Here is a 14,255-nt window from a genome sequence, read left to right as displayed (position 1 = left end):
TTTGTGCCACTGGTTCTGTGACACCGCTTCATTCAAAAAGGTCAGAGTCTTTCCTCACATACACAGTTGTGGAAATAGCTCAATTTCCTTTGAACAGAGAACAGTTGTTTTTCAAAGTTCTATTCACTAGTTTTCCAAATTGCTATTAAAACTTAAATAATCTGCATGATGTACACTGAAGACAGAACTATAATTCCCCATCTTGTTCCTGTTTTGCAGCTTAAAACTCTAAATGCAAACCTAGTGTCATTATAGGTGAAACCATTACTTTGCTTTCTAGCACAAACACAGAAGTTTTCTCCCTGTTCCTTACTCCTACCTTACTAGTTGATGCATTTGCTCATTAAACGAGATTTTAGTCTGAAAGCAATGACAACAATTATTCTTACAGTTTTAGGCTAAAAAAAACCCCAAACTTGATCTATAATGTTCTTTGTTTTTCACACCTGTTCTCTTTGTTAAAAATTCAGGGACATCTTTCTTGTGTTTAGAAATGCTGATGTATAATTAAATTGTGTCCTCTTTAATAATCTCTGATTATATACATAAGTAACTGCAATTAAGGTAGAATTTTATGGTGGTTTTGTATTATGCAGTAGATCGCTACCTACTTTTTATGAGTTATGGCAAGATGAGTACCTAAATATCTCTTATTTTTCAACAGTAAGAATTCTACAGAGTATTCAAATAAGCAGGAAGTAAATAAAATGGGCTTGGATGAACATAATTGATGAGTGTTCATTAAAGGAGTGAACAACAGATGGTGCAGGTTGGTTGGATTATTTGAACAAATGTGTAGGTTTTCCTTGTTCTTAAAAAAATATTATTTCTCATTAATTTTTGAAAGAAATTTGTTACAAAAGAAAACAGCTGCAAGACTAATAAGAACATTTGTTGGATTACGATTCTACAAAAAATTACCTATTTGTTTAAATGTACAAGTGTTTTAATAAAATTTAGTTTTAACAGTATTTTAGCTCTTTGTTTTACTGGGGTCTTGCTTTGATTAGTATTATAATTAATGCAAAAAGGTGAAATACTAAATTTCAGTAGCTTAATTAAGGTGGTCAGAAGCAAAGAAAGGGATTTTGTGTAATATTAAATTCCTTGAAATTTGAAGTTTTGAGAAGACTGAAGATAGCTTAATGAAGATCAGTTTCACCACAAAAAAAAAAAAAAAAAGATAGAGCTGCAAGAGATCAGAAATCAAAATGTTTTGCTTTGGAAATACCAGAATATTCAATTCCAGCCATTCCAATGTGAAACTTCTGACTATCTTTTTTCAAAACATCTTTATTTTTTTCATTCAGTGTAGTAAAGAGATATAGAGAGCTAATTAATGTTAATAATAGAAATATTAATACTAAAAAGGTCTATACATTGAAGTATGTTAAATAAACTGAAAAAAGAAAACCAATCTTTATCACCCTTGGTCTTAGTGTTGCAACAGGATCTGAAATTATTCTATTCCTTTACCTAAATAGTCCAGAACTGTTGTCCTGATTTTTTTTTTTATTTCATCGATCTGAAAACTAAACGGAAAATCAAATTTAATCACCTAACTTTCCTTAGGAAGCCTATTGGAGAAAACTAATTATATTACCTATAGTTCTTGCATATTTTATGCCATTTCTATATTTCGGGACAGCTGCTCTTTTACTAAGGAATCTTAATGATCAGGGCAATATATTCTAGAAGACAGATTGACTGAATATAGATTATATGGATGGAACCTATTCTACTATAAAGGAATAATTTACCTTTGCAGGTGAAGTTCAGAGGAACAGAAACAAAAGATATAAGGTAAATGGTTTACTAAATCTTAACCAGCTATGTTGGTTTTGTATAAAATCTTCTTCAGGTATGATTTTTAGAGCAACACATGAATGGTATTGAAAAAACTACATAAAACTAAAGCATTTTCTCATTGACCAACCATTGTCCAATTGCCACCAAGAAGACAACTTTTCTTCTATGCCAGATTTGAGCATTTAAAAACAGAACTGCTACTTCACTGTATTTTTCCTGCACTCCAGCTTGAATATATTTATTGCTTAAAGCTGGAGAAAGCAATATGAATGCTCCAGAAGCCTCTCAAACTACAAACAGGTTTTCATCCCAGACAGATTTGCTGACCCAGACAGGTTAGGTGACTTCTGCAGGCTTCGACTCAAAGAATATGAAGTATACCAGGGATTAGGGGGGACACTTCTTTTTAAGTAAGGGACACATACGCTGGTGAGGGTTTGGTATCCTTTAGATAGGTGTCTGAGAAGGGCACCAATAGAAACTGTGTGTTACTGTAGTTCATAACTTACTCAAGGCCCGCAGTGCTGAAATCCAGCTGGAAAGATACTCTGAGTTAGCCCATCTGCTCACTAGAGACTTTAGGGTGGTTAGCCTGTAGCTATCACATTGTGCTCTGATGCATACTTCATTTATCTCCGCAAGCTATTACGCGTACTTGTTGCATTCATTGGCTGCTCCAGTTTAAGGTAATGTCGTCATGGGCTGAATGCAAAAAGGAGGTGAAAGCTGGGCATCTAAATTAGTGTTTACTTAAGGTTAGGTATGTGCCCCATTGTATACAGCAGCTGAGGCAATAACAAAGTGCTTCTAACTTCCTTCTTTCTAAATTTCTTTTTTGGTGAGTCTGTGAAGTATGCTGTGTATATAATACACCTAAGTATGTCATAAAAATGTGTTTTTGTTTTTACTTTTCAATAGACTTTTATATTTATTTCTGAGTAAAGGTCTTAGAACAGGACAAGTAATGATCCTATAGAGAAAGAAATATTTTGTTTGTTAGCTACAAACAAACAGAGCTCTACACATATAGTCTCTGTAACTGGATTAAAATTAGTTCTTGATGTTGGCCTCAGAGTGGCAAACAGGCATTTTGGGGTTCTCAGCCCATGTTAATCATTCAGTGCCTGGCCCTCATCATTCAGATTTGTGCATGTAGTGTACCAACACTTGTCTGTAATCTAACGGTTAAAGATCAGCTTTTAACATAACCTATGAACAGAAGACCAGCCCTGCTCCATCAAAGTAAGTTCTTCTACAAAACTGTGCATAGAAGGAATGATCTGCTCAACCAATAGGGCAAGTAGATCACTTACAAAAAAAACTTAAACCAAAACACAAATCCTGGATTTGTCTACTAGAAAAGCTATGAGGAGATACCAAATAAAAACTACATTAGAAGTATAAAAGGCATAAGAAACTGATCGTGTATGCAAACTGAGAGTAACTGTACAACATCTTATATATTCCACTTAATCCTGACTTAAATCTTGTTTCTAAATAAGAAAATATTAAAGAGGTCATGTACATTATCTTACATATATATTAACTTTATATGTACATGTATCTCATATAACATATAATGTTAAGAGAGAAAATATGCTAAAGCAGAAAAAAAAAGTCAACTGAATAATAATTAATTTTTTCATTAAAATGGGTGACATATCAACACTATGAATTAGCAAAATGCATTCATATTAGGGGAGCCTATCCAAAGAAGAAAGTATGAACCTAGCATTGTCTTTCTTAATGGAGGCGTGTACAGCTGCAAAAAGAAAAAAGAAAAAAAATAATTACATAAGAGTAAGTACCAGAGCTTTTTCACATAGGGCTTTTCTTAACGAATTCTGTTTCCCTTCTCTTCCCTTCCCTATATTTTACATTTATCGATCATAATTCTGAATTACAGTTTCTCCTACCCCTTCCATATTTTGTTTCCTCAATCTAATTTTCTTCTTCCACAGATATTAACATAAATTTCAGATTATTTTTCCCATCAGATTTCTGTTATTTTGTCACCAAGTTCCCATCAAGAAGGATTTATGATTTTTCTGCTTCTATTCACCTCTCTGCTCCTTTTCCCTTACATTTTATTTGAAGGTGATGTTTTCTTTAATATGTTTTTTTTTCTCTAATTTTATTTTCTCTCCCCTTTTCTCAAAATTCTGTCTATTCTGTGTGATGCACCATGGTTCATTCAGTTCCTCACTATTTCTCATCTTCTCAGCCTCTTTGATCTTATTCCCTCCCCTTTCTATTCCTCTACTCTTCATTGTCCTTTTACTGCCCTTTTCACTGCTTGATTTTTTTCTCCTTTCAATTTCCTGGATGATTTCTTCTGCAGCTAGATTCTCCCAATTACTACATAATCCCTCTAATTTTTTTCTTCTTCTAGTATCCCCTGTTGCACTCCCTCCCCTGCTGCTGCAGAAAGATACAAGTCCTTTCTTCTGTTCTTTCCTGTTTGTAAGAAAAAGTGGTTTCCTGCCTATCTTTTGAACAGGGAAGAGGATAGCTGCCTAAAGAATGACATCATTCCTTAGCCCTCCAAGGAAAGTGGTGTGGAGATCCATCAGAAAGCTGGCAGGTATCTTGTCTCCTTTTACTTGAAGTTACAGAATGTTTTACCTAGCACCTTAGCAACAAGTATGGGAAGGAGCACACAGATTACTGGCCAAGCCTGTTCTCTTCTTTCCCCTCAAGTCTTAAATATATGTGCCCAGACAGGAGTAAACCACAGGGTTCTCTTGCCTATAGTGGAGCTCTACCTGAAGAAGACCTCACGTGTTGTCATGTATGCCTTTTGAGATGTTCATGGCTAAGGTGATACTTCCCAGGAAGAATCATACAGACATTACTTTAAAAGGTTGAGAACTCCTGAGGAAGAGGTGACAGGATTCCATTCTGTGGACTGACTTATGGAAAAGAAATGGGTGCTGTAACAATTGCAATTGTTCTTTTCATAAAGATGATGTTAAGGAAATCAATACATAGTGCTGGCGTCCTGGCTTCCTATAAAATCTTAGGATTTCATGCAGTTCAATTTCTTACAACAAAAAATTTTCAAATAACTGCAGGAGTGTGGCCAACATATGTGTAGGACAGACAGGGTCAACAGCAATAAAATATATCACTAGAGGCTTACAGCAGATGACAGATAACATGTAAAACAGATGTTCAGAACTCAAACAGAGGAGACAGTTGGACATGAGCTTAATGGTAGCCTAGTCTAAGATGAGTTTTCTCAACTGTAGGCTTTGTTGAGGAGAGGTGAGATTTAACTACATATGTGTACAGTATATTTAGTATGAAAGGACAAAAATCTGGATACTCTGAGCTCCGCAACTATATAAATAATACCAATGAATATTTGAAGTGCTTGGAAAATATACATATTAAACATTAAATAGTTAAAATGAAGTATGTAATGATTGCAATGACTATCCATTTAATTTACTTCCATAAATTAAAAAAAAAAAAAGCCAAAATAATGAGGAAAGAAAAAAATGATTTGTTCATTTACATGCAAAATGAATAGCAGAAGACCTGTGTTTTCCCTCTTGATCACTCACTCTACCTCTTCCTGAAAAGGAAGGATGAGTGAGGAGGTTCTGTGTAGATCTGTTGTTAAATATTCGGTGTTTGGTTTCTCTTTTGAAAGAAGTGTTAGGTGCAATTTATGATTGGATGATGTGAGTGCTTGTCACTTACTACCCAGTAGCAGGATGAAGCCTCACAGCTACTAGCTTAGCAATTCCATCTTTTATTCAGTGTTCTAAGAGATGAGATAGAACACACCATTTCCTAGTTATTTCCTACCACAGACACTATTTTCCAAAACCCCACCAAATCTCAGTGTCCCTAGTAGGCAGAACACATCAGTTGTTTACTACGTTACCAGCCTTGATAGAATTTTCCTTCCCTAAAATAGGTAGGTGGTTTTTTTTGTTTGGTTCATTGTTTTTTGTTTGTTTGTTTATTTTTTTGTTTTGTTTTGTTTTTCCAGCCTGGCCTACCTTTTGTGCTTTTGGCATATCAGTGTGGCGCTGAGCACGTACAGAGCGTGCAGATTTAGGTGGCTTTATTGGAGCACAATACATCTCCAGCCTCCTCAGGTCACAACTCTGGAAGCAGCATTCATCCACTATTCCCTTTTGGTGTAAGCGTCTACTGCTGGATCCATACCCTGTAGGCTTACCTATTCAAAACACAAATGGAAAGTTTTTATGTTAGAAAGAAAATGCAAAGATCTCAGCAGCAATCATATTAAGTTGCATTATTTTAACTGAATCACCAATGACAGTTGTAGAGGCTGCCTGTGTGTCTCTATTCTAAAACCCTGTTCTCAGATACAACTTTGAAAGATATTCCTTTAAATGGCCATCTTTGGTCTCTGTTTATGGGTGGTTGCCATTTAAGCGTTTGAGCAAAATTATATCTTCTTAGAAAAGTATTATTAAAACATTTTATTGAACTGTCTTGGCACTGAAAATGGAGAGGAAGGAAGTTGAAATCTGGCATTTAGCAACCTTGCAAAGGAAGTTTGCCCTTTAGGTTTTGGATGAAAACTATTGAGCTGACTGGGGTAGCTGGTGTTTAAAGATCGCAGATCATGCCTGTGTTGTAGGCAAGTATTTTCTAATGAAAGTGCTACACTGAACCACTATGTGAAGTCAGAGTGTGCTCCAAGGGGGAAATAAATACTGTATACCACTGCACAGCCTGTAAGATCTGCAAGCTCAAAAACCAGTGGGAAGCAGGAAATAAGGTAACAAAGTAACCAATGAAATGCAACAAAAATAGGAAGATGGTTGATGGAACAGATAAAACCGGAAGATTTTATGGGCTGTAGCTTTGCACAAGGTAGGAAATGGGACTGACATAACATGGCTTTCCTGTGTTTTGTGTTTGTGAATGTAGAAACTAGTTGATTGGCAAATGTTTTACATTTTTCACTCAGCTCCAGTAAAGGGTGACATCTGAATTCATAGCACTCTTACACTCTTCTCTTTTTTTTTCAGTGATTTATGATTTCTTTAGTAACTGTTGATTTCTCTGCTATACTATTTAAAGATTACAGATGTATTATTCCCTGGGCTTGTTTGTATGCAACCAAGTTACCCTGTTACAACTAATTAGAAATGTAGGAACAGCAAATTCACAAAAATAAATAGTTGCTTACTTACTACATCTATTTTAAAATTCTGGTAGAATTTTTTTCAGGCAGTAAAATTCTGAAAAGATTAAATGTTTTGTTTTGACATTTTCAACATTAAATGTTTCCATTTACAGAATGATCCACATTGGTTAGGAACCCAAAAATATGGAAAAAAGGAAAGAAAATTGCACCAAGAGCCAAAAAAATGAAGTAAGTCAATTCAGCCAGCTCTACCAATTTTTTCCTTGCTTTTTTTTTCCCCTTTAGTTTTATCACTGAGACAAAAAAATCTGTTATTCACAGAGTTTGGCAGGAGTTTACATTTTACTCAAACTAGATAAAGGATAAGGGTATCAAAAAAGATGAAAATTCAGTTTCTCTTTGGGAAATTATTGCCTTCAATGCTTATACAGCAAATTCTAGGTTAATATCCATATATTTGTCCTGCAGTTGTCAATTTGAAGACAACACTGCATTTTGCAATTCTCTGTGATTAAAACATATGTCCACTGATGAAGAACCCTTGAGGCCTTAGTACATCCGTAAAGGAAAAGACCTCTAGTGGTAAAGTATGTCTAACATTTTAGCCAGCAATACAGTCAGCTAAGAACTAACTATCCCTATGAGCTTTGTAAACCCAGACAATAGGTTTTTAAATGTCTTTTTTTTCCCAGGGACTATAAATTAAACAGAAAGAAAAACACGCTTACTTAGTATATTGCAAACCACTGAGGGCCTCTACACTGTACATTGCCTGCTAAATTATTTGTTTCATAAGACTACACAGAAGAAGAAGCCAGTAGATTACAGTAACATTTTGATTTGTCTGTGTATGTGTGCACTGTTTCTCTGTTTCACTGAAAATTATTATAAATATTAAGACACAGAGTTAAGCATTTCATTTTTGGTTGTAGTTTTTTTTTTTTTCCCCAGACTATTTTCACTCACTGAGTTATAATATAAAGTACAACTTTCCCCTGGAGATTTTCTGAAGTCTGTTAATCAGGTTGTCTTAGCCTAATGCTTTTAAAATTTAACAGTCATGATAAAATGTGGAGTGTCATTACTGTGTAGGATACCCAGAGCTGTTCCACATTTTGTCTTGCTCTCATTTAAAGCATGGAAGGTCAAATTCTGTTCCTGGATATGCAGGTGTAACTCTTCCTAATAGATCCAGCTGAACTGTATCTACAAATAGTTGAATAGTAAAGCTTACCTTTCTTTTCTCAGTCTGATAGTTTTTCTTAAGCAAACACACTCTAAAAGCTTCTCTTCAAAAATTTTCCTTTAAATGGTATTTCATAGCAGCTAACACGCATAGAAGTTTGGTCGATTCCCTGGCTACTGCCAAGAGTATAAATAAGGATGGACAGTTCATTGGTTAATTTCATGTGGCTTATCATGACCTTTCTACCTAGCAAAAAAGTTACCAATTTAAAAAAATTATACCAATCCAACATAAGATTTTAGAATGAGTAATATTTTGCACTTCTAAGAGTCTTATAAATGTTAGCTCCTCATGACATTCATGCTAGGTAGATATTATTACCTCTTGGTGACAAAATTTAGAATCAATGAGATGATATGTGTTGGCCAGGAACTTCCATGAGCTAACAACAGAACTTGATAGAAGAAATCTTCCTTCCATGAGTAGCAAGGCCATAAATGTCTAGTGACTGAGAGCGGCAGTTTTATGGGATCCACTGGTATATGCAGGGGTTATAAAGGAAATAGTAAAATGCAATGTAAAGCTTGCACATTCTCAAAATTTTGTTGTTTAATATGGTTAACATTTAGCTTTGTCGTGACTAAAGCCAAAGATGATTGGTAGAGGAGATTTTTTTCTGGAAAATCTTTCATCTCCTTTAACATTCAATAGTTCTTTCCAACTTTTCTGTGTTGAGCCCGTACTTATACAGCATTGCTTGTATTTTGCCATTTAAATTTGGCTCAATTATATAATCTGATGCTTTCTTTTCTTAATTATTTTTTACTCAAAACACAAGGTAAAACAGTGACATGTAATGGGTTATATAGTGTTCTACCAGCTTATCCGTATAATTTCTTCTATAAAATTTATGACTTTTTGGTAAATACAGTATTTTCAACAGGAATACATATGATTTTCCTTTGATGGTACATAAAGTAGAGGAACTAGAGCCAGGTACTCTAACTTTTAATAACATTACTCATTTATTTGTGCATGATGTCTTCCCAATAAGTCAACCAGGAACTTAGGACCCAAGGAAATGGCAGGAAGGTATCCCAGGGAGGTTTAGGTTGGATATTAGGAAAAGTTTCTTCACCCAGAGGGTGTTGGAGCACTGGTATGGGTTCCCCAAGGAGGTAGTCATGGTGCCAAGTCTGGTGATACTCAAGAAGCATTTGGAAAATGCCTCAGAGACATGGTATGAATTTTAAGGTTGTCCTATGTAGGAAAAGGAGTTGGACTTGATGATCCTTGAGGGTCCCTTCCAACTCAAGACTTTCTGTGATTCTATAATTCTATGGTTACACAATTTTTTGTTAGTTGGACATTGTAAATTTTGAGGTTTATTCTTATCTAGCTACTGTCTTGTTGTGTGATTACATGGAAGTTATTTTACCCTTTGGTGTCTGAATTTAACCACTTGTAATGTTAATAAATTACCTTGAATAAACCATGAAGTATTGCCTTCATGGTACTTAGTAATTAGTAGCAACATTCCTCTGCACTGTCATAGGCATAAAAAGTTAATACAAATCCTGAAGCCTGGAATATTTCAGGTGAAATTCTCAGTGTACTTCAAAATTACTTTTACTGTAGCCAGACCAAAGACATCTATGAGTTGTTTTTCTTTCTGACAGAATAATAACTTTATGAAGGAGGATATAATATCTTATAGCTCTTTAAAAATTCTGTATGGTACAGGTAACAAGTCTGGAATCGAATCACTAACACATTGGTGACGTGGTCAGCAATGGAACTTGACATTTGTTTATAAACTTAAATATTCTTGTTTTACATGGCATACTAAATGCTCATCCTTCATAAAAAGTTAACATTAGTATTGTGAAGTCAAATGGTTTTATTTTTTCTTTAAAGAAAAGTTTTCCCAAGGTTTTTGAAAGACATAAGCAATCAAGTATACTTAATAGTCATATAAAATAGAAAATGGTATTACCGAAAATGCTGTACAACAGATAGAACACATAAATAAAAAAAATAGGAAAGATTATGCTTTTTCAGTATTTGTGATTCTTGGCTCTACTTTTGAGAAGTATCTGATGTCTAAATTAATTATAAACCAATAGATTTTAAATTTCTGCTGTCCTCTTGAGTGCTGCAGTGTACAAAATATGCTATCGCAGACAAAGATGAGATAAAGAATTACAAGGAGATATTATCACTTCTACAGATATTATCAGTATTTGACCCATCTTTTTCTGAAAGGACTGCAGGATCAGATGGTCCCGGTTCATCAAGTTCCCAAAGTATGCACTTACATGTAGGCAAATGTTCAAGCTCCTACACGGTCTGTTGGACTAAAGCACATATGCAACAGTAAGCACATGCCTGAGTGCTCTCCTACATAGGGAATGATGTAACGAAGCACTTAAGGTAATCTCTAGACCAATATCTGTATTAGTAAATAAATGGCTGGTGTTTCTGCACATTTAATACCAGTTTTCTGTGCCTTTATTTCTTTAATGACATTGCGTTAAAATACTGGGCATCCATATTGTCCTTTCTCATCTTTCTGACACAATTTCAGTGCTGCCTTCCAGCGGTTATCAAAAAGTTCCTTCTATTTAGTCAACCTTCAGAGTGCTGCCTGTGGATGTATAACAGCCCCAGGCATTCTTTTTTGCTGACGTACACTGATTTCCTTGGAGGTTTCTTTCCTTTTTTGTCAGTTGTTAGCTCAAAAGAGGTTTTATATCATGTAGGTCAAAGTTTACTTAATAGAATTTTTGGCTCTCATTTAATCTACTGTACCAAATACCTGAATTTTTCTTTCCATGTGCTACCAGCAGATACAAAGTCTAGTCACACTGTTCTGAAGTCGCTTGAAAGCAGGCCAAGGCACAGAATTACAACAGTTAAACAGCTAGTTTCCTTACTAACAGCAATTCCCTTTAAATAATGCAAAGCCAGTGGAGTAATTCAGCAGAGCTTGTTTATGCTTTATTTCTTTGTTACCCTCCTTCCCTCCGAAATGTCGCACTGGTGTTGCCATTGGTTCTGGGATGAAAACTGACGGTTTCAATGTGAGAAGCACTGGTGTAGGTGGACAATGGAAGTTTCAACTGTCAAACTATCTAGGCATTCTGTGTAGAATTATAATCTACTGTTGTAGCATGAATATTAAAAATTACATGAGAAATAGCCCAGGATAAACACAAAGCTAACCTACTGTTTGGAGGACTCCAAGAAGAACTGGGGTAACATGTCCTGGAGCTTTTATGTGCCTCTTTATATTTGCTGTACATAGCATCTTTTTTAGCCCAGCAGTAGAACCTGAGGATGCCATTTAGACTGTAATTCAGAAAAACATAAATCTGAAAAACAATGAACTTACCCCTAACCTACTATTAGAGTAAATTTTCAGCTTTAACTGCAGCTTTTAAAGTAATGTGAAAGGCTATTGACCTATCAGTGTACTCTAATCTTGTACTCAGAAACTCAAAATGTTTCCATCAAAACATCAGGGTAAAATAACTTGTACAATTTTGAGGCATTGATAGCAGTTTTGGGGTACCTCTGTGAAGGAACCTCCAGAGAAGTGTGATGACAAACCATTTTTTCTCACTTACCACTGTGTCCAGTTCGTAGCTTACAGTATCTGCATGTATCTAAGCACGCTATGAGGCAGCAGGTCGGTCAGACAGAATATATCTGTGGCCTGGACAACAAGGTTGAGAGTCTGTGGTGCTATGTTACAATGTAGTAACTGAACAACCACATCCTGTATGCTAGATCCAGACTGGGAGCTGGTGGCTGGAGTATTTTTGAGTTGCATGTACTATCTGCTTTATGGTGGCACAGATGACTAGGGATGCTGAGTCTGAGATTTATCTTACTCAGCTTTACTATCTGAAAATTAGTGATCTAGTTTAAGATACTGAAGTCAACAAGCAGGTGATTCTGGAGGGTGACTTATTCCTGTTTTGAATGTTTTGCTTAAAATGAAATTAATCCCTGTCCTCTGAAAGAGCCCATGTTCATTCATTGGCTACAGATGAAGCTACTTGATCTACTGTTAGACTTATATGTACAATTTCTTCTAAGTAACTGAACTCAAAGAAAACGAATTCCATTGAAAGTGATTTGTCCTAAATCCCAAAATGTATGTCACTGGTGGAGTACAAAGCCATTCTCTTTTATTTCCATTTTAAAAATTAAATATAATGACACATATTGTTCTAAAAAGCATAGCAGCCAGTCTACTGTTTAATTATGTATCTCCATACCTCTTTGACTGCGTTCTGTATATCAGGCTAGTATTCTTGTCTATTTTTGTATTAAAAATGCATGCATATGCAAAATAAGAGGTTGTTGATGTCATTTTTCATCTCCTTGTGATCTTAGACAAATGGTTTAATGTTATATTGGTAATACTTCTTGAGGGTACTCTGGAATTTCTAATCTGTATTTGGAAAATTATGAGTCAATGTTCAATCAGCAGGAAATGCCTGTATTTTGATACTTCTATGAACTGTTAAAACAAACAAACAAACAAGCAAACAACAAATCTTGTGAACTGTTGTAAAGTCCCTTAACAGAAATACCTCAAGGTTTAAACGTTGCAAAGTAGGCAATCTGATTTTCATGTAAATAAATTGCATGCATTTTGAGGCTACAATATTTAATATTTAGCTTCCATTTTCCTTCAATGTTTTGTTAGTGCCAAAAAATAATTATGCTTAGACTGATTTTTGTTTGTATTCATCAAAATGAGCATATATTAGCATTTATAAATGCTCAATGAATGGATGCTCTAGCTCTGAAGTCTAATTTAATATGCATGAGAATAGAGGATAAGCTTTATCAGTATGCACAAGTAAAATCTTTATGAAAGCGTATGCATTTGTTAATATTGAGATATTGCACTAGAGCTACTGCTTTGTGGAATACTGGATTGCATTAATTACTGAGTCTGTAGCAAGAAGATGTTTGCTTATTGCTCTGAAATTCTAGGCAAGTAAGAGTGGGAAAACAGAGGCACTCAGTTAGCACTGATCTAGAGGAGATATCTATCAAGACTTCACAGAGTGTTTCGCCTGAATAATTAAGATTTATAAACTGCACCTTATAAAAAATGAAAACTCTTTGGTGTTTCAAATAGAGAGTAAAATAACTATTTCAATTCTTTAAAGTCAGTTAGCCCACAAATGTAGATTTATTCCAAAAGGTGTCTTAATTTTTAATTTGTATGTCTGTGTTTGTTTAGTCTGCCACACAGCTGAAGGAGGCAATTTTTTCCTCTAGAAATGTGCTTTCAGAAGCATTTTTTTCTTCATTGTGTATTTAATTGGAAAAAAAAATCTTTTCCCCTAAACTTATTTCCAAAGTACAGCACTTGTAACAATTTCCTCTCACATATAGCTGCACTGTGCTGTGCCCTTTTTATGGAATGGCTGCTTTGGAGGCCATTAAGTATACTAAGCATGGAATAGAGCCCTTATGCTTCACACAGTAGTTCCTAAGCCAGTTGCAACTTGTGAAGAGAAAGTCCCATAGTTTTGTAAGTATTGCACTGGGGATATGAAATGGAAATTTCACAGTTTAGAATACTTTTGAGGAAAAAAAAAAAGCAGAAAGAGTGGGAAACAATATAATGTATTATTTTACACCAGTTCAGTGCTCTAGAGGGTGAAAACCTTGCCAACCTAGCACAATTTACAAGCCTACGTCAGATTCCAAGGCTGGAAAGTGACAGATGCTGCCAAAAAATATATACTTTGGCAAAGGAAATGCTTTGCTGGAAAGAAATTCCCTATTGCAAGAATAGCCAGGTTTATCAGGGTTTAGGACAAGATAGAAGCCACTAGGTCTTTGTTACATTTAAATATTGCCACCTATAGTGCATCATGGAGGATGGTGGTAATAGAGTCATCCATCCATAATAAGAATACATTCTCTCCTCTTCTATTTTATGCTCTCAGAGTAAATAATTACTTCTCACCCTTGTGTGTGGTAGAAGGATAATCAGTCATGACAGGACCTTTCATATCCTTCTTATGCCATAGCCAATGTAAAATTGCCTTTTATTTGGATTACCTAATAAATAACAATGCAAAAACCATA

The 14,255-nt window shown here is 35.1% G+C and overlaps 1 protein-coding gene across 1 annotated transcript in view; it reads right to left on the bottom strand.

The window, feature by feature from the left end:
* IGF1 (insulin like growth factor 1) overlaps positions 1-14,255 on the bottom strand; it is a 57,885-nt gene that overhangs the window by 11,999 nt on the left and 31,631 nt on the right. Inside the window, exon 3 of the mRNA XM_009501234.2 lies at positions 5,823-6,004. Coding sequence (XP_009499529.1) covers positions 5,823-6,004 — 182 coding nt within the window. The remainder of the gene's footprint in view (positions 1-5,822; positions 6,005-14,255) is intronic.

The sequence above is a fragment of the Phalacrocorax carbo genome, chromosome 1 (genome assembly GCF_963921805.1).
Source record: "Phalacrocorax carbo chromosome 1, bPhaCar2.1, whole genome shotgun sequence".
Classification (NCBI taxonomy): Eukaryota; Metazoa; Chordata; class Aves; order Suliformes; family Phalacrocoracidae; genus Phalacrocorax; species Phalacrocorax carbo.
This window is presented reverse-complemented; position numbering and strand designations above follow the sequence as displayed.